At 40.9% G+C, this 17,723-nt stretch overlaps 5 protein-coding genes and 1 long non-coding RNA gene across 6 annotated transcripts; 2 read left to right on the top strand and 4 right to left on the bottom strand.

Moving 5' to 3' along the window:
• Positions 1-1,108: 1,108 nt before the first annotated feature.
• LOC118877237 (cuticle protein 70, isoforms A and B-like) lies at positions 1,109-1,673 on the bottom strand. The gene is made up of 2 exons (XM_036814773.3): positions 1,573-1,673; positions 1,109-1,512 (listed from the first exon to the last, which is right to left on the bottom strand). The coding sequence occupies exons 1-2, from the start codon at positions 1,582-1,584 to the stop codon at positions 1,171-1,173; spliced, it is 354 nt and encodes a 117-aa protein (XP_036670668.3). The 5' UTR covers positions 1,585-1,673; the 3' UTR covers positions 1,109-1,170.
• A 184-nt stretch (positions 1,674-1,857) lies between these two features.
• Positions 1,858-2,397, top strand: LOC118877535 (cuticle protein 70, isoforms A and B-like). Its single transcript, XM_036816585.3, has 2 exons — positions 1,858-1,940; positions 1,994-2,397. Exons 1-2 carry the CDS (start codon positions 1,929-1,931, stop codon positions 2,315-2,317), a joined length of 336 nt encoding a protein of 111 aa, XP_036672480.3. The 5' UTR covers positions 1,858-1,928; the 3' UTR covers positions 2,318-2,397.
• A 3,272-nt stretch (positions 2,398-5,669) lies between these two features.
• LOC108006595 (cuticle protein 21-like) lies at positions 5,670-6,157 on the bottom strand. The gene is made up of 2 exons (XM_017070120.4): positions 6,099-6,157; positions 5,670-6,045 (listed from the first exon to the last, which is right to left on the bottom strand). The coding sequence occupies exons 1-2, from the start codon at positions 6,108-6,110 to the stop codon at positions 5,758-5,760; spliced, it is 300 nt and encodes a 99-aa protein (XP_016925609.4). The 5' UTR covers positions 6,111-6,157; the 3' UTR covers positions 5,670-5,757.
• Positions 6,158-6,320: 163 nt separating this feature from the next.
• On the top strand, positions 6,321-6,902 carry LOC118877529 (cuticle protein 70, isoforms A and B-like). The gene is made up of 2 exons (XM_065864203.2): positions 6,321-6,456; positions 6,517-6,902. Exons 1-2 carry the CDS (start codon positions 6,445-6,447, stop codon positions 6,838-6,840), a joined length of 336 nt encoding a protein of 111 aa, XP_065720275.2. The 5' UTR covers positions 6,321-6,444; the 3' UTR covers positions 6,841-6,902.
• A 5,924-nt stretch (positions 6,903-12,826) lies between these two features.
• Positions 12,827-13,858, bottom strand: LOC136116922 (uncharacterized). Its single transcript, XR_010654014.2, has 3 exons — positions 13,564-13,858; positions 13,398-13,498; positions 12,827-13,335 (listed from the first exon to the last, which is right to left on the bottom strand). It is a non-coding gene; the product is annotated as an uncharacterized lncRNA (long non-coding RNA).
• A 1,562-nt stretch (positions 13,859-15,420) lies between these two features.
• On the bottom strand, positions 15,421-15,938 carry LOC118877530 (cuticle protein 38-like). The gene is made up of 2 exons (XM_070996947.1): positions 15,856-15,938; positions 15,421-15,682 (listed from the first exon to the last, which is right to left on the bottom strand). The coding sequence occupies exons 1-2, from the start codon at positions 15,936-15,938 to the stop codon at positions 15,421-15,423; spliced, it is 345 nt and encodes a 114-aa protein (XP_070853048.1).
• Positions 15,939-17,723: the final 1,785 nt, after the last annotated feature.

Raw genomic sequence — 17,723 nt, 5'->3', positions numbered from 1 at the left:
AAGAAGTACAGAGGAGGTGTCTGTTTGCTAGGACTAAGGGGTTTTCTCGATCTACTGTCGGAACTAAGGCGCTTAATGGAAGAAAATCGAAGCTGTAAGTACGGAAAACACTATCATCACAGTGCCTACCTGTCCAAAGACTTGTTTGATGCCTTCGTTGGCATCATGTCTTTATGGCTTGCTTAGCGTCCTTCATTGCGGCTGCCTAATGTACTGTTGTTCCACTGTCATATAAAGTAATCTTCTTGAGCTTATCATCGCTGAAAAAGACTTTTATAAACTCCTCTTGTAGTCAGGGGTATGTCCTTCCAAGTTCTAAAGGGTATCCACTTTAATTTTCAGCGTTATCACGTGCGAAAAAAAATATTGTACTGAATTGTCAGACGTCAAATTTTTCAACAACAACAACTCTTTCAGTGTGGCTGCCGTTTGATAATCCCTAGCTGAAACAGTTCTTAATAAGACAAGAAAGGACGCTAGACTCGACTCTAGTGCCTCGACTATCAGATATGCAAGCAGCAAAGCGATATTGTGAAGCGCCACCTACCCTCGATTTCAATATATTGTTTAGGGTAGGTATTGATGATAAGTATTGACTTGGCAAATACATTTTAGTTAAAATTTGTTTTCTATTATGAAAATTGTGTTGGCCACAGTTTTGGCGGCTTCTGGGCGTCAGAGTGGGCGTGGTATGTTTGCTAACAAAGCTATGAGATTTAAATCTGAATTCCCAATTCTCTATCTTATTAGTTTTGAAGATATCGGCGTTCAAGTTAACGATTTTTTAAAGTTTGTAGGCGGTTTGTGGGCGTTTACATTTTTTTTAACAGTTTTTTGGGTTAAGTGTGGAACAGGTAGAAGAAAGTGTTTCCGATCCCATGAAGTACATATGCAATATATATTCTTGATCAATATCACTAGCCGAATCGATCTAGTGAGAGAAATCAGCGTTCGAGATATCAGCGTTCATATGGACGGTTAGTGGGCGTTAAGGTGGGCATGGCACATTCGCGTAACAACCTAAATTTACTAAAATTATGTTTAAGTTAGGGGCGGGATATTAAAACAAGACATTTCTTTTTACCAACCCATATAAAAAACTAAACTCTTTGTGGCAACATTCGTTTACATTATATTTATATGTATTTTCCTAGGTGATCACAGTTTGATTTAAATAAGCAGTGGTGCGTGAGCAGCGGCGTAGCTAAGGGGGGCGGAGTAAGCCAAGGGGGAGGAGTAAGCCAAGGGGGAGGAATAGGCCAAAGGAGCAGCCAAAGGAGCAGCTGCGTACTTAGCGAGGACTGGAGCAGCCACGGGAGCAATCACTGGAGCGGCGGCGATTCCATTGTAGTTCCTGGCGATCACTTGGCTGCTGGTGGCGGTCACGACTGGAGCAGGGGCAGTGTAGGCCAGCGGAGCAGAGTAGGCTAGGGGAGCAGTGTAGGCCAGAGGAGCACCCAGGAGACCGGGCTTGGCAGCAACGCAGGCAACGATGGCCAGGATGACAACAGCCTGTGGATAAACCAATTGAGTTAATACAATCCTTGGAAGTAGCTTCCTCAGTTAACTTACGTATTTGAACATGGTGGCTATATTTCTTTGATTTGCTTCTTCGGAAGGCTAGAAACTGTTTGATGTCCAACTGCTCTTGGTGGAGCATATTTATACCCAAAACCTTACTCCACTCTGACTCATGTGCGCATTCAGTTCATTTAAATGCTGCGGCAGTCTCCCGTTACCGTTTGCACTTTACCATACTTTATGTGATTTCCCACTGCTGAATGTGGAATATCTGTTGGTGGCCAATGGATTCGATGGCCTGAGGTCACAGACGCAGTCTTTGGTGTATAAATAGCGACACAATGTGTTGAACGACATCACTCAAGTTCAAGTTTTCGAATCGAAAGCACTAAAAATCAACCATCACAATGTTCAAATCCGTGAGTTTGAAGATTTGATGTTGAGTCTAGTTTTCTAACTGTTTTATCCTTAGGCTGTTGTTATCCTTGCCATCATTGCCTGCGTTGCTGCCAAGCCCGGTCTCCTGGGTGCTCCCCTGGCCTACTCTGCTCCCCTGGCCTACTCTGCTCCCCTGGCCTACACTGCCCCTGCTCCAGTCGTGACCGCCACCAGCAGCCAGGTGATCGCCAGGAACTACAATGGAATCGCCGCCGCTCCAGTGATTGCTCCCGTGGCTGCTCCAGTGGTCGCCAAGTACGCAGCTGCTCCTCTGGCTGCTCCTTTGGCCTATTCCTCCCCCTTGGCCTACTCCGCCCCCCTTAGCTACGCCGCTGCTCACGCACCTCTCTTCATCTAATCAAATAAAATGTGATATAATATTAAATTGAAGAAATTACAAAACTGTTCAACTGGAATAAAAGTTTCTTCAAAGTGTTATTCTGAATGCGTGTAGTAATTGAGTAAAATGCCCTAATTATTTATATTTCTATGTCAAGGTCGAAACATTCTAAGGTGATACTGGAATGAACGCTACAGTTGAGTTAATTGGTTAATCTGCTACGATAGTCCGATCGATACATCGAATACACCGATCCAAAGGTATTATTATCTTATTTTAGGGTAAGGTTAAGGTAAAAGTAAAAAAGGAAAAAAAAAAGAAATTTGAGTAATTAAAGCTAAAGAGAACGGAGGAGGCAAATGTATTTCATTTTAAATTTTTTTAATTTTTTTAATTTTTAATTCGAATTTTTTTTTTATTGAACAAAGAATGATTTGACGAAAAATGATTTTAAATTTGACAAAATAAATTCACCATATAAAATTTACCTCCTTGGCGCGCTACAATAGTAGAAGTGAAGTTGACTAAAGCTGAAGTTGACTAAAGGTCAATAGTTAACTCAGAGAAAAACACCGTGCCAAAATCAAGTACAAAAGTCTTGATTTAAGAACGTTTTCATGCTTACCATTTTAAGACCGAATCATAAATTCAGAATCTTGAATTGGTCTTTAAGTCAAGACTGTTTGTACTTGATTTTAGCACCCTGAGTGTTCATTTTATATAAATCGTGGTACGTAGTCAATTTTGTGTGGGATGCAATTTTCTTTAATTTGGAGGTGCCGAGTTGAGCCTGTTGTGAAGAATGCTGCTTCGCGCGGCCTCAGTGCTATCGCTGTTTCCCAGCCCTTGGCCAGCAGGTCCAGGATCAAGGTTTAGGATCGCATTTAGGTAGAGTGGATAGTGTGGAGCGCTCCACTGATGTAGAGTTTTTTTTTTAAGAGCTGATATCAAAGCATCGAGAGCCAACTCGTAGCTGAGATAGCTTGTCCAGGTTCGGGATTCTACCCCAGTAAAAACATCACCCCATCCCCGGTTTTACGGAAAAGTTTACTTTAAGTACTTTTTCGCCGGCTGAAAAATGTCATGTTCCATACAGCAGATCAATTTTCTTCTGATTTCTGAGTCAAGCAGAATATCCACCAAGTTACAAGCCGCTGGCGCCCTCCTAAAGTCCACGCTCAAATTTATTCGTAAATTTTTAAGGTTTGAACTGACAAAGGCTTAGACATCCATCGTATTTTGCTACTATTTATTAACCCCTCTTGCTAGTTAAGATCCCCTCCGTTTTTTGAGGGGATCTCCATTGCTAACACGTCGGTATAATTTCTGACATTTCCGACTCCGCGTCCTGTAATACCGTGCTAAACGCACAACGTACCAATAGAGAACATATTCTTTGTACTCGCATTCTGGGCCGAAACTTTAGACATATTGCTGGCGGCATCGCTGGTAGATAGTCCCTTCCGAAAGTAATTCTACATCTCTTAGAGGCCGTTCTCCAAGTTAACTTTTCAACCTTTCTTTCGATCCGTTGGTCGTTTTGGCCTTTTTATACCCGTTACTCGTAGAGTGAAAGGGTATACTAAATTCGTCGGAAAGTATGTAACAGGCAGAAGGAAGCGTTTCCGACCCCATAAAGTATATATATTCTTGATCAGGATCACTAGCCGAGTCGATCTAGCCATGTCCGTCTGTCCGTATGAACGCTGAGATCTCGGAAACTATTAGAGCTAGGCTATTGAAATTGGGTTGAAGATTCCTGAGTTTCTTACGCAGCGCAAGTTTGTTTAAGAAATGTGCCACGCCCACTCTTACGCCCACAAACCGCCCAAAACTACTCCTACAGTTTTGATGCTAGAATACAAATTTTGACTGAAGTGTATTGTTCTCATCAATACCTATCGAGCGACCCACTTTAACGCCCACAAACCGCCCAAGCCTGTGGCGCCCACAGTTTTTATGCTAGATAACAAATTTTAACTGAAATGTATTGGTCTCGTCAGTACCTACCGATTGATTCAAAAAAAATTTTGCCACGCCCACAAACCGCACAAACCTGTGACCCCCACAATTTTCATACCTATCGATTGATCCAAAAAAAATTTGCCGCGTCCACTTTAACGCCCATAACGCTTAAATCTGTCTACCGCCGGTAGGTGGCGTATTTTAATCTCGCTTTGCTGCTTGCATATCTCCATTTCCCTTTGGTCTCTTTAGCTGAGTAACGGGTATCTGATAGTCGAGGTACTCGACTATATCGTTCTTCCTTGTTGCTGACTGGTTCCGTCACTTTTATCGACATCTGCCGCCTGATGCCGTCGTAGCAAGCCTAGCAATCTTGAAGTCTTTTATGACTTTCTTGGACTTTCTTGAAATCCTCCATTGATTACTGGTCCCCTCTGATGGTGTTGCTGGCTAGTCGTTTCAGGATGCGGTAAGTTTTTTGCGCTCCAGAGGTTCCGCTTGGCTTGGTGGTATCACTTTTAACTTCTTAACCCTTGTGCTTACCACAAGATCGGCCTTAGGAAGCCACCCAAGTTGGTTTGCCTGGTTAGCTGGCCCTTTGCTGGCGGGCACAAAATGCTTTCAAGTTTCTGCTTTTTAAATTCTTGTTATTACTTTCAAAGGCACAAAAAATAAACAAATAAAATTAAAACATATATTCTTTGTTGATTTTATCTACTTCTTCTTTTGTGAGTATTTTAAATTAGGTTAGCTAATTTTTACCAGATAAAGACGACATCTACGGCAAGCCAAGCCTTACATACATGGCTAGACCGTTTCTATGAAAACCAAAATTTAGCGTCTTACTTCGAACTTAAGAAAATAACTGTGTGTTTTGATGCCTTCTGACTTTCAAGAAACAATTTATTTAAATGTCATGTAGTTTTACTTTATGCACTGGAGAGAATTTTAAGAAATATTTAATATTGATCCATAGGTAATTCCACAGTTATGTCGAACTACTTTGAATGCGAACTTATCTAACCTTTGTACAATAAATTAAACCTTCGCCCCAAATGCAAAAAACCAGAAGTTACAATTTAGAAACCCTATTTATGAAAAGTGCTCCTTTGAAATTGCTGCAACTTGGCAGTTGGCCTCTAAAGTCATCATCAAGATGATTGGAACTTCCTATTACTGGAAAATCAAGGATCACTCTTTGACCTTGACATAATTGCCATGCCCTGTACTCAAAGCTGAACCAAATAGTAGACCCCGAATACAAATCAATTTCGCACAATTTAATGTAACAAACATTGGACGGCAGCTGCTGCCGCTGAGCTGACAATAATTTTTATCGCCATTACGTGACGAGCATCTGAAAACTTTTAAATGTCCCATCAGCAGGCAGTGGGCATCGGAGGTCTTGGTATGCCAGCGGTAAATCCAATTAGCAGAAGCCGAGAAAGGAGGAGAAATTCGAGTTGGATTGAAATTTTTATTTGTTTTAAGGCTTAGACAAGGACCGGAGCAGCTGGCAGGACACTGTAGGTCAAAGGTGAGGAATAAGCCAGGGGAGAGGAGTACGCCACAGGAGCAGCCACGGGAGCAATCACTGGAGCGGCGGCGATTCCATTGTAGTTCCTGGCGATCACCTGGCTGCTGGTGGCGGTCACGACTGGAGCAGGGGCAGCGTAGGCCAGGGGAGCAGAGTAGGCCAGGGGAGCAGAGTAGGCCAGAGGAGCACCCAGGAGACCGGGCTTGGCAGCAACGCAGGCAACTATGGCAAGGAAGACAACAGCCTAAGGATAAAACAGTTAGAAAACTAGACTCAATATCAAATCTTCAAACTTACGGATTTGAACATTGTGATGGTTGATTTGTGGTGCTTTCGATTCGAAAACTTGAACTTGTGTGACGTCGTTCAACACTTTATGTCGCTATTTATACACCAACGAATGCCTCTGTGACCTCAGGCCATTGAATCCATTGGCCACCAACAGATATTCCACATTCAGCAGCGGGAAATCACATAAAGTATGGTAAAGTGCAAACGGTAACGGGAGACTGCCGCAGCATTTAAATGAACTGAATGCGCACATGAGTCAAGGTTTTGGGTATAAATATGCTTGACCAAGAGCAATTGGACATCAAACAGTTTCTAGCCTTCCGAAGAAGCAAATCAAAGAAATTTAGCCATCATGTTCAAATACGTAAGTTCTTCAAAGAAGCAACTTCAGAGGATTATATTAACTCAATTGGCTTGTCCACAGGCTGTTGTCATCCTGGCCATCATTGCCTGCGTTGCTGCCAAGCCCGGACTCCTGGGTGCTCCTCTGGCCTACACTGCTCCCCTGGCCTACGCTGCCCCTGCTCCAGTCGTGACCGCCACCAGCAGCCAGGTGATCGCCAGGAACTACAATGGAATCGCCGCCGCTCCTGTGATTGCCCCCGTGGCTGCTCCAGTGGTCGCCAAGTACGCAGCTGCTCCTCTGGCTGCTCCTTTGGCCTATTCCTCCCCCTTGGCTTACTCCTCCCCCTTGGCTTACTCCGCCCCCCTTAGCTACGCCGCTGCTCACGCACCACTGTTTATCTAAATCAAACTGTGATCACCTAGGAAAATACATATAAATATAATATAAACAAATGTTGCCACAAAGAGTTTAGTTTTTATATGGGTTGGTAAAAAAGAAATGACTTGTTTTAATATCCCGCCCCTAACTTGGTTCGTTTCGCGAATGTGCCGCGCCCACTCTTACGCCCATATACCGTCCATATGAACGCTTATAGCTCGACAAAGGTTGAGAGTTGGGACTTCAGATTTAGATTCCTTATCTTCATACGCAGCGCCAGAGATTGCGAGATGGTAAAGAGCCCCCGCGAATTCAATATATTGTTTTTGGGCGTTAAAATGGGCGTGGCAAACTTTTATTAGGTCAGTTGATAGGTATCGAGATCACAGCGTTCACACGGACATGGCCAGATCGATTCGGTTAGTGATATTAATCAAGAATATATATTGTATATGTACTTTATGGAATCGGAAACTCTTTCTTCTACCTGTTGCACACTTTACCCAAAAAACTATATACTTTTTACTCTACTAGTAATGGGTATAAAAATGCTTACTAATGACACTAAAATGTTACACAGTTTCCATGTCTTCTATATGAAGTACTGTAATAGCTCTAGATTTCAGCAATTTAACAGGTTCGATGTTGTTAAATTGCTAAAGTGTTTAAAAATTGAGATTGTATGAAGCACATGATCACCAGCAGACCAAGATTTGCTGCATTTTAGGGAATATCCTAAACATAATTATAATTTTTATAATTTTAATTTATAATTTGGGAAAAAGTATGTAATAGGTAGAAGGAAGTGTCTCCGACTCCATAAATAAAATATATTCTTGATTGGCATTACCAGCCGAGTCGATCTAGCCATGTCCGTCTGTCCGTGTGAACGCTGTGATCTCGGAAACTAAATAAGCTAGAAGGTTGAGATTTCCGATATAAATTCCATATTTTGTTACGCCAACATGCGCCACCCACTCTGGCGCCCTTGAAGCGCCCAAAACTGTGGCCCACAAACTTGAAAAAATAGTTAATTTGAACGCCGATATCTTGGAAACTATTAAGGTAGAGAACTGGGAATTCAGGTTTAGATCCCTTAGCTTTGTTAGTAAACATGCCAAGACCACTCTGACGCCCACAAGCCGCCCAAAAATGTGGTCATCACAATTTTCATGGTAGAAAAAAATTTTAACTGAAATGCATACGCCAATTCGATACATATCGTCAATACCTACCCTAAACAGTATATTGAAATCGAGGGTAGGTGGCGCTTTGCTGCTTGCATATCTGATAGTCAAGGCACTAGAATCTAGCGTTATTTCTTGTTCTATTAAGAACTGTTTTAGCTTGGGATTATCCAACGTCAATTGCTAAGGCAGCCACACTGAAAGAGTTGTTGTTGTTGAAAAATTGACGTCTGACAATTCAGTACAATATTTTTTCTTGCACGTTATCACGTCCGCTGAAAATTAAAGTGGATACTCCTTAAAATTTGAAAGGACATACCCCTGACTACAAGAGGAGTTTATAAAAGTAATTTTCAGCGATGATATGCTGAAGAAGATTACTTCATATGACAGTGGAACAGCAGTACATTAGGCAGCCGCAATGAGGGACGCTAAGCAAGCCATAAAGACATGATGCCAACGAAGGACAAGGACAAGCGTATGAATTCTTAGTCAAAGAAGTCTTTGGACAGGTAGGCACTGTGATGATAGTGTTTTCCGTACTTACAACATCGATTTTCTTCCATTAAGCGCTTTAGTGCCGACAGTAGATCGAGAAAACCCCTTAGCCCTTGCAAACAGACACCTCCTCTGTACTTCTTTTGACCTGGTAAGCTATCTGCACTAAAATAGGTAAATAACTTGATTAATAAAACAAAATTTTAGTACACCGATTTTAAAAACGTCGCCGCAAGTGATCGTCGACAAGAATCCAATGCCCCCACCAAATTCATCTAGGATAGTCAAGCCCCGCCGATTACCCAACAATTACAAGGTGAAACAGGAGCCGATAGAACGCAGGTCGGTGCCAAAACCTGCTGCCATCGGTAATGACACTAAGCTCGTTAATTACAGCAACTTCTGACACCATCCCCATCATATGCCATTTCTAGTCCATGAGAAGAGTGCCAAGCTAACGCCCACGAAACCAAGAGCCATTGATCTTAAACGAGAGATAGCCAAGGAGCAGATAAAGCCCTGATGTCCAGGAAGGTGCATCAAATCGTGTCCCCCGGAGAATGATTGGCAGACTAGCTCCACATTTCACCTTGAGGATGTCATTAACAGAAACATGTCAAAATACCCTTTAATAACTAGCCGAAAGCAGGTACAGTTTCTTCAGCATTTCGTCTCCCTCAGCCGTGGTCATGGCAAATACTTGGATCATTCCCGACTCGTAGAGTCTAGCTGAGACTCCGCACATTTCCTTATTCACATATTAGACGAAGTTCATTTCACGAAGGAGTGGTTCTGAGGAAAGGGCGCAGACCTCACTAAATATCTGCAAATTTACGGTCCAAGGTTAGTTGGCACCGTAAAAGTAACGTAAGTATATGAGTGTAAGAGCCTTGAAATTCACCATTTCGATAGTCTTCGTCACGATATCGCTTTGGGTTTCGGCCAACATTGCGCTACTTCTTCAGTTGATAATCATCACAATGCCATTGACTCATATCCAGCCTATCTGATATCGCACTTCGATCACATCTGACATAGATGTTGGGCATATATGTCGGGTGTGATCGAAGTGCGACAGGAACAAGGAAATGCCCGGAATGACGGCTAGACTTTTTGAATCGGGAATGATGCCAGTGTTTCCCATGACCACGGCTGAGGCGGATGAAGTGTTGAAGAAACTGTTCCTGCTTTCAGCTAGTTATTAAAGGCTCGAAAAATGTACCGAAAGAAACAAAAAAATGTTCCATGATTGCGCAATCATTAATAGAATTCACTTCCATAATTCCGTGTAAGTAGCTTGGGGATATAAAAATGTTACTGTGGACGGCAGTGCACAGGAGACTACCATATATATTTAAAAAGCACAATGATATTGTCGCTGCTCCAGTGGTCGCCAAGAACGCAGCTGCTCCTTTGGCCTATTCTTCATCTTTGGCTTACTACTCCCCCTTGGCCTACTCCGCCCCCCTTAGCTACGCCGCTGATCCAGCACCTCTCTTCATTTAATCAAATGTAAAATGTGATATATTATAATTGACGAAATTACAAAACTGTTGAAATTGAATGCAAGTTTTTACAATGTTTGTGTTTGTTAATCTGGGGGTCTTGACTATCCTGGATGAATATCTGCGGGACAATGCACATTCATTAGCGGTTAAGAGTTTCCATTGAGGTCCAATTCCAAGCCGACACTCTTAAAATTAAAATTGTTGGTCCTCGATTTTAAAATAAGCGCACTAAAATGGTTTCAAAAACTTAAATTACTTACATAATTTACTACATATAACTTCCCAGGGCAACCGGTTTAATTATTTCTGGATCTTCTATGGGCACTACGGCGGTAAATTGAAGAAAATTCAAATGTTATAAATACGGAAATGGTTCTAGCTTCCCAGCCTTAAATGGAAATATATTTACCGTTCCTACCCGTACAAAGAACTTTTTGACTCAGAATTTATTATTATTATTATTAAATATTTTATTGGTGCTTCCCGCAGTTGAAATATATATACATAATTAAAATATTATTGCTAATAAAAACAATCGGCATTGAACAAAATACTGCTATTAAAAAAACAATTGCAATGGAAAAAGTGTTCTACATAAACCATTTTGTTAGATTACCAAAAAAATAATGATACTAAAAATTCATTTTATTAGATTTTCAAAAAGTAATTCTATTGAGTCCCAAAAGTAATGCCATTACTAAGATGACCCAAAGTTATGCTACTGAAAATATATCTTAATAACATATGTATTTCGTAAGAATGCAAAAAGTAATGCTAGTGAAAAATACAACCCCAAAAAGTAATATTAGGTACAATATTCTAACTAGCATAATTTTTTTAAAAGGATACTTTCTTGTTAACTAAAAATTAGTATTTTTTAACCAAGGATTTAAATAAGTCGCGAATTGACTAGAAGTAAAAGTACCATTAAATTTAGAAACCGTTTAAAGCTGACTATTAATTTGAATCTTAGTTTGTTGTAGCTTTGAGGATTCAAAGAATAAGCGTTGTTATAATAAAATGAGCTTTATTAGGTTTGCAACTAAAATTTAATTTGTGGTGTCACGGAACAATACATTTCAAAGCTTTTTAAAATATCCAACCAAGAGAAATCTTTATATTTGTAAAACATTTATTTGCTTTAAAAGTAACAAGCTTTTCAAAATGACATCCGATAAATTTTGGTTCTTTTTGCCGATGAGCATCTCTAAATAGCTAAAGAGGCGCTCTTCTTGTGAATTAACAAATTTCCCAGGAACTTCAATGTATAATTAATGACGAGTGCTAGGCTACCGTTCACTGAACCAGTAGCCATTGTTTTCGAAAGCGAGATAGCCAAGGAGCAGATGAGGCCCCGATGTCAACGATGGTGCATCAGTTTGCTTCCCCAGGAGAATGGGTGGCAGAATAGCTTTACAGTTCGCCACGAGGACTACGAGGACGTCGCGGACCAAAACATGTGGAATTACAGGGATCCGGAAGCCAAAGAACTCCTCTTCATGTGGAATCAGCAATATAATTTCAAGGCCGCGGAGCGTTTGGGGCGAACGTTGGTGTTTCCGCCCTTACCTGATCTTCGGGAGAACCTGCTCCAGATGAACTGGTAAGGGCGAAACAACCAACATTCTCCCCAAATGTTTCGCCGACTTGAAGCCATATTACCGGTTCCACTTGGAGCGGAGTCTTTTGGCTTGCGGGTTCCTGTACTCCGACATATTTTGGTCAATGATATCCTCGAAGTCATCGAGAAAAGCTGTGAATCCATTCTGCCATTCGTCCTCAGAGGGAGACATTCTGATGCACTTTCCTGGACTTTGGACTTCATCTGCTCCTTGGCAAGCTCGCTTTCCAAAATAATGGTTTCTGGTTCCGAGGACGGTAGCTTAGCACTCCCGTAATTGATTATGAATTGCAGTTGCTGGGGAATCGTGTTACTACACTGCTGAAGTCAATCCTGAATTGCTGCCTAACCTTGGAGTTTCGGCAGGAATGATCCAATATCTTTACCATCAAGAAAAACGGGACGCTCTGGTCTAAGCTTATTCAGTTAAACTTCTTTAACAGTTATCACGTCGTCTTCAGAAAAACTTCCCGTGAACAGCGGCTCCACAGCATCGATTTATAGAGTTAATTCTTCAGTTACCATAACATCCGTTGCCTGCGTCGGAACAAGAAATTTGGGCTCTAACAGGTCGATAAGGACGTCTCGATTTGTCTCGTGGTCTTTTGCTAAGCTCAATAGCTCATCAAACTCTTCAATATCGCTGTGATCTCCAGGGTCCGCTCGACTTTCTCATCAATAGTTATGTGATCAAGGACGATTTCTCCACCATGAACGTGACGATACTAGGTATCATTGATAGACTTTTTACAATGTTTGTGTTTGTTAATCTGGGGGTCTTGACTATCCTGGATGAATATCTGCGGGACAATGCACATTCATTAGCGGTTAAGAGTTTCCATTGAGGTCCAATTCCAAGCCGACACTCTTAAAATTAAAATTGTTGGTCCACAGCATCGATTTATAGAGTTAATTCTTCAGTTACCATAACATCCGTTGCCTGCGTCGGAACAAGAAATTTGGGCTCTAACAGGTCGATAAGGACGTCTCGATTTGTCTCGTGGTCTTTTGCTAAGCTCAATAGCTCAATAGGTATCATTGATAGACTTTTTACAATGTTTGTGTTTGTTAATCTGGGGGTCTTGACTATCCTGGATGAATATCTGCGGGACAATGCACATTCATTAGCGGTTAAGAGTTTCCATTGAGGTCCAATTCCAAGCCGACACTCTTAAAATTAAAATTGTTGGTCCACAGCATCGATTTATAGAGTTAATTCTTCAGTTACCATAACATCCGTTGCCTGCGTCGGAACAAGAAATTTGGGCTCTAACAGGTCGATAAGGACGTCTCGATTTGTCTCGTGGTCTTTTGCTAAGCTCAATAGCTCATCAAACTCTTCAATATCGCTGTGATCTCCAGGGTCCGCTCGACTTTCTCATCAATAGTTATGTGATCAAGGACGATTTCTCCACCATGAACGTGACGATACTAGGTATCATTGATAGACTTGCCGTCTATTTTCCAGTTGGAAAGTGCACCCGCAGCATTATTTTCTTAAAGAATTAATTTTAAGGAAGACCCCTCGGAAATCATGCATTCCAGTTCTTTTTGAGGTAGAAATTTCTTCTGACATTCCATATAACATAGATGCCACTCTGCTTCCGACTGCGGCACCAAGCCCTCCTTCAGGCCCTTGAAGTGCTTTCAAATATCCAGGGATTCCCCGGATGTCAAAATTCAAAACGACCCTATAAATACAAAACTTGTCGGGCGACGCTTCTAGAATCGGGGTATTAAAATGGTTTTAAAAACTAAGTTATTTACCTTATTTAATACATATGACTTATCAGGACAAAATGAGTTCAGAGGAGATGTCTGTTTGTAAGGGTTTGTTTATTTCTGGATCTTCCGTTGGTACTAAGGCGCTAAATGGAAAAAAAACGTACGATATAAATTCATTTTGCACTGAAATAATTAGTAAAGGGTCTACCTGTCCAGAGAATTCTTAAAATCAGAATTCATCCATTTGTCCTTTCATCATTGCTGCTTCTTAATTTACCTTTGTCCTCAATGTCAACTGAAGTAACCTTCGTCCGCATATCATCGCTGATCAAGTGTTTTGTAAACTGTTCGTCCTCCTCTGAGCCTGAATCAGATGAATTCCTGCAGTCAGGCGTATTTCTTTACCAATTCGACGGAGTAATAACTTTTATTTCCGACAGACGTGACACCGTGCGAGAAAAAATATTATACTGAATTGTCAGCCGTCAAGTTTTCAACAACTCTATTAGTGTGGCTGCGTTAGCAATTGTCGTTTGATCCCTATCGAAAAAAGTTTTTAATTGAAGTTTTGTTTAGGATATTCCCTAAACTGCTGGAAAACTTGGTTAGCTGGTAATCAGGTGCTCAACAACAACAACAACGAGGCTGTTGAATTGCTAAAGTCTAGAGTTATTACCCTATTTATAAAAAGTCATGGCAACTCTGTAACATACTAGTAGGGTGTACTGCGTTTGGGGACAGTACATACTCGATCAATATCACTGGCCGAGTCGATATAGCCATGTCCCTGTGTCCGGGTGAACGCTGTGTTCTCAGTGCAAGCCGCATAAACTGTGGCGCCAACGATTATATTGCTAGAATAAAGATTTAAACAAGACCTATCGATGATCTAAAAAAAATATCCCTGCCCACTCTAACACCCATAACGCTAAAATCTGTATGTTGCCCACATTTTCTAACTATTTTGTAAAAGCTTAGTAAATAAAAAATATTAATTATAAATAAAACAAGGAAGAACGCTATAGTCGAGTACCTCGACTATCAGATACCCGTTACTCAACAAAAGGGACCAAAGGGAAATGGAGATATGCAAGCAGCAAATCGAGATTAAAATGCGTTACGCGTTATGGGCGTTAGAGTGGGCGTGGCAATCGATAGGTATTGACGAGACCAATATATTTAAGTTATAATTTTTTATCTATGGGCGTCACAGGTTTGTGCGTTTTGTGGGCGTTAGAGTGGGCGTGGCATATTCGCGTAACAAACGTGGGCTGCGTACATGGCTACGGAATCTAAATCTGAGATCCCAATTCTATATTTTAGATAGTTTCCGAGATATCCACGTTCATATTAACGCTTTTTTTAAGTTTGTGGGCGGTTTGTGGGCGTTAAAATGGGCGTGGAAAACTTGTATTTGGGTCAATCGATCGGTATTGATGAGAACAATAAATTTCAGTTAAAATTTTTATTCTAGCATCAAAACTGTAGGAGCCACAGTGTTGCGCGGTTTGTGGGCGTTTCCTGAAACAAACTTTCGCTGCGTAAGAAGATCAGGAATCTGCATGCAAAATCTAAATAGCCCAGCTCTTATAGTTTCCGAGATCTCAGCGTTCATCCGGACAGACAGACAGACGGACACACGGACATGTCTAGATCGACTCGGCTAGTGATCTTGATCAAGAATACATATACTTTATGGAGTCGGAAACGCTTCCTTTTGCCTGTTACATACTTTCCGACGAATCTAGTATAACCTTTTACTCTTCAAGTAACGGGTATAATAAATTGATAATTTCCGGGGGGAAGCAAAAATATCTTGCAACTCCGGAAATATGAAATTTTTTCATAGTAGTTTTTCATGCATTTAAAAGGCTATAACCCTTTAATTATCTGACACTTATTATTGACCTTTCTTTCTCGATTTAGTCTAATGATGCTTAAACCAAGAACGGCATTTTAAATAACCAATTGTTATTTACTAATCCATCTAAAAAGCAAACATCTTTGTGGCAATATTCGTTTATAATAAATTTATATGTATTCTCGTAGGTGATCACAGTTTGATTTAGATAAATAGTGGTGCGTGAGCAGCGGCGTAGCTAAGGGGGGCGGAGTAAGCCAAGGGGGAGGAGTAAGCCAAGGGGGAGGAATAGGCCAAAGGAGCAGCCAGAGGAGCAGCTGCGTACTTGGCGACCACTGGAGCAGCCACGGGAGCAATCACTGGAGCGGCGGCGATTCCATTGTAGTTCCTGGCGATCACTTGGCTGCTGGTGGCGGTCACGACTGGAGCAGGAGCAGCGTAGGCCAGGGGAGCCTGGCCAGTTCTCCTGTAAGAACGTTGACTGATCGATAATTATATACAAATTAAACGAAATCGAAAGCAACACAAGGGATTTATTGGGCAACGGAGATACTATGAAGCTACCGGGAATTTTTAATTGAATTAGCTACTGTCAGCCGTTCGTGGCCATAAACAACAGTAGTGACTGCCCACTCCCACTCCACTGGCTGTTTCTGGATGGACATCACGTAGCCAGTGGACAAGTTATTGGCCACCGGCAGCCGTCGCTGGATGCGTGACATTTAAAAGTGGCAAAATGGTTTGTTTTGATGTTGTTGTCGACAAAAATTTGTAAATATGTCAAGGTCGCTGAGCAGTCGAGGCCGGGCTAATGAACTTTTGAGTGCTAAGTGATTGAGGTAACGAAATTTATATTATACTGTTTTATGTGTAGATAAGAATAAAAATATTAAACAGAGAGTCGTAGCTTAAAATATTATTTTAGCTTTCCGTAAAGATAAAGAAAGTACCCCTAAAAATGTGTTTTTATTGGCCCTAACATTTTTTACACTGTACAGTGTACACACAGATAGTTTTTACGATCATATTTCATTTATTTATATTGTTAATAAACGGATATTAATTTATTGAAATTACGCTAAACAGCTTTTGGTTTGTCCTGTACCTAAAAAAGATATTTATTTATTTATTTCCGTTATGAAGGGTATATTTGGTTCGTTTCCGACCCTTTAAAGTATATATGTATGTTGAGATCTCGGAAACTATAAAAGCTAGAAAGTTAGGGATTATGCATCCAGATTCTTGAGGTTCTTGCGTAGCGCAAGTTTATTTTAGCACTATAACGCTATAAGCTGCCTAGCACCCACATACTTGAAGATTATGTGAAAGTGAAAATTGAATTTTCTTTTGACCATCAATGTCCATCTACATATTGTTCAGGTCGGACCACCCATTAAATAGTTAAAAGCAAGTGAAGGAATAGGCGCTAGATGGCGCTGTGTGCCATTTTTGAAACGCGTTTGCTACTCGCATATCCCTCCCTCGATAACGGGTATCTGATAGCCGAGGCCATCGACTATAGCGTTGCGTTATCTCTTGTTATAATTTATAATAATCCCTTGGTTTTACGATCGCATAATTTGAGGGTATGGACCTGAAAATCACCAAATACTGTCTACCGCAGTTGTTTGTTATTTCTTTAAATATGTGCTTTGGCACCGCTCTTTCGATTCGATTTATTTTTATGGCAGATTAACAAAAAACGTGACGTCCCGCTAAACAATTAGCATTCAAAGTGCGCACCTCACCGGCTAACTGTAATAAGCGTGCTACTGCAGTACAGTACTTATATACATGCACGTAAATTCGGTTGAAAGTAAAGCCACATCAAGGTTCTACAATAATATTATTCAAGAGCGAATAACGCCAGCTAATAGCACCCAAACAAGTGCGTTTTATTGAAGGAGGACAACTCTCGAACATAACTTGTCGGTACAATAGTCATATTTTTCCAACCATTATACCCCAAATACCACGCCCTTGGAACGAGACCTGAGTATGCGCGTTTAGATACGTATTTATTACCATAGTTAAATGCCCACAGGCCTGTACCAAAAACACTGTTCTGAAGTGTTATTTAGGAATTACAACCCTTGTTACTGTTTAAAAAGGAACTGTTTTAAGACAACAATCACCTCAAGGCGACTGTCAGATCTTCAACTGATCTTCTTATACGTTTGATTTTTGAACCCGTTACTTGTAATAGGGTATACTGTATGCGTCGAAAAATATGTACCAGGCAGAAGGAAGCTTATCCGACCCTATAAAGTATCAAACAAAAACACCGTTTAAGGAGGTAAGGGGTCGTGTCGATCCCACCTTCAACACACAAAATAATAAAATTTAGCTAGTGTATTTATTTACTCAAATTAAAATCCCTTTTCGTCACTGCGATCGTCACTATCTTTTACCTTTTTAAGAGGTGATTTTGTTTGATATCAGAAGTTTTTAACGAGACACTTAATGTCCTAGTCCTAGTTTTCATATTAGTATACCTTAATACCATG

The sequence above is a fragment of the Drosophila suzukii genome, chromosome 3 (assembly GCF_043229965.1).
Source record: "Drosophila suzukii chromosome 3, CBGP_Dsuzu_IsoJpt1.0, whole genome shotgun sequence".
Taxonomy (NCBI): Eukaryota; Metazoa; Arthropoda; class Insecta; order Diptera; family Drosophilidae; genus Drosophila; species Drosophila suzukii.
This window is presented reverse-complemented; position numbering and strand designations above follow the sequence as displayed.

Excerpts from the sequence above, each read along its gene's own strand:
- LOC118877530 (XM_070996947.1), bottom strand. The coding sequence starts at position 15,938 with ATGTCACGCATCCAGCGACGGCTGCCGGTGGCCAATAACTTGTCCACT. Across the intron at positions 15,683-15,855 it reads ATCCAGAAACAGCCAGTGGA|GAGAACTGGCCAGGCTCCCC; the intron begins GTGGGAGTGGGC and ends ACGTTCTTACAG.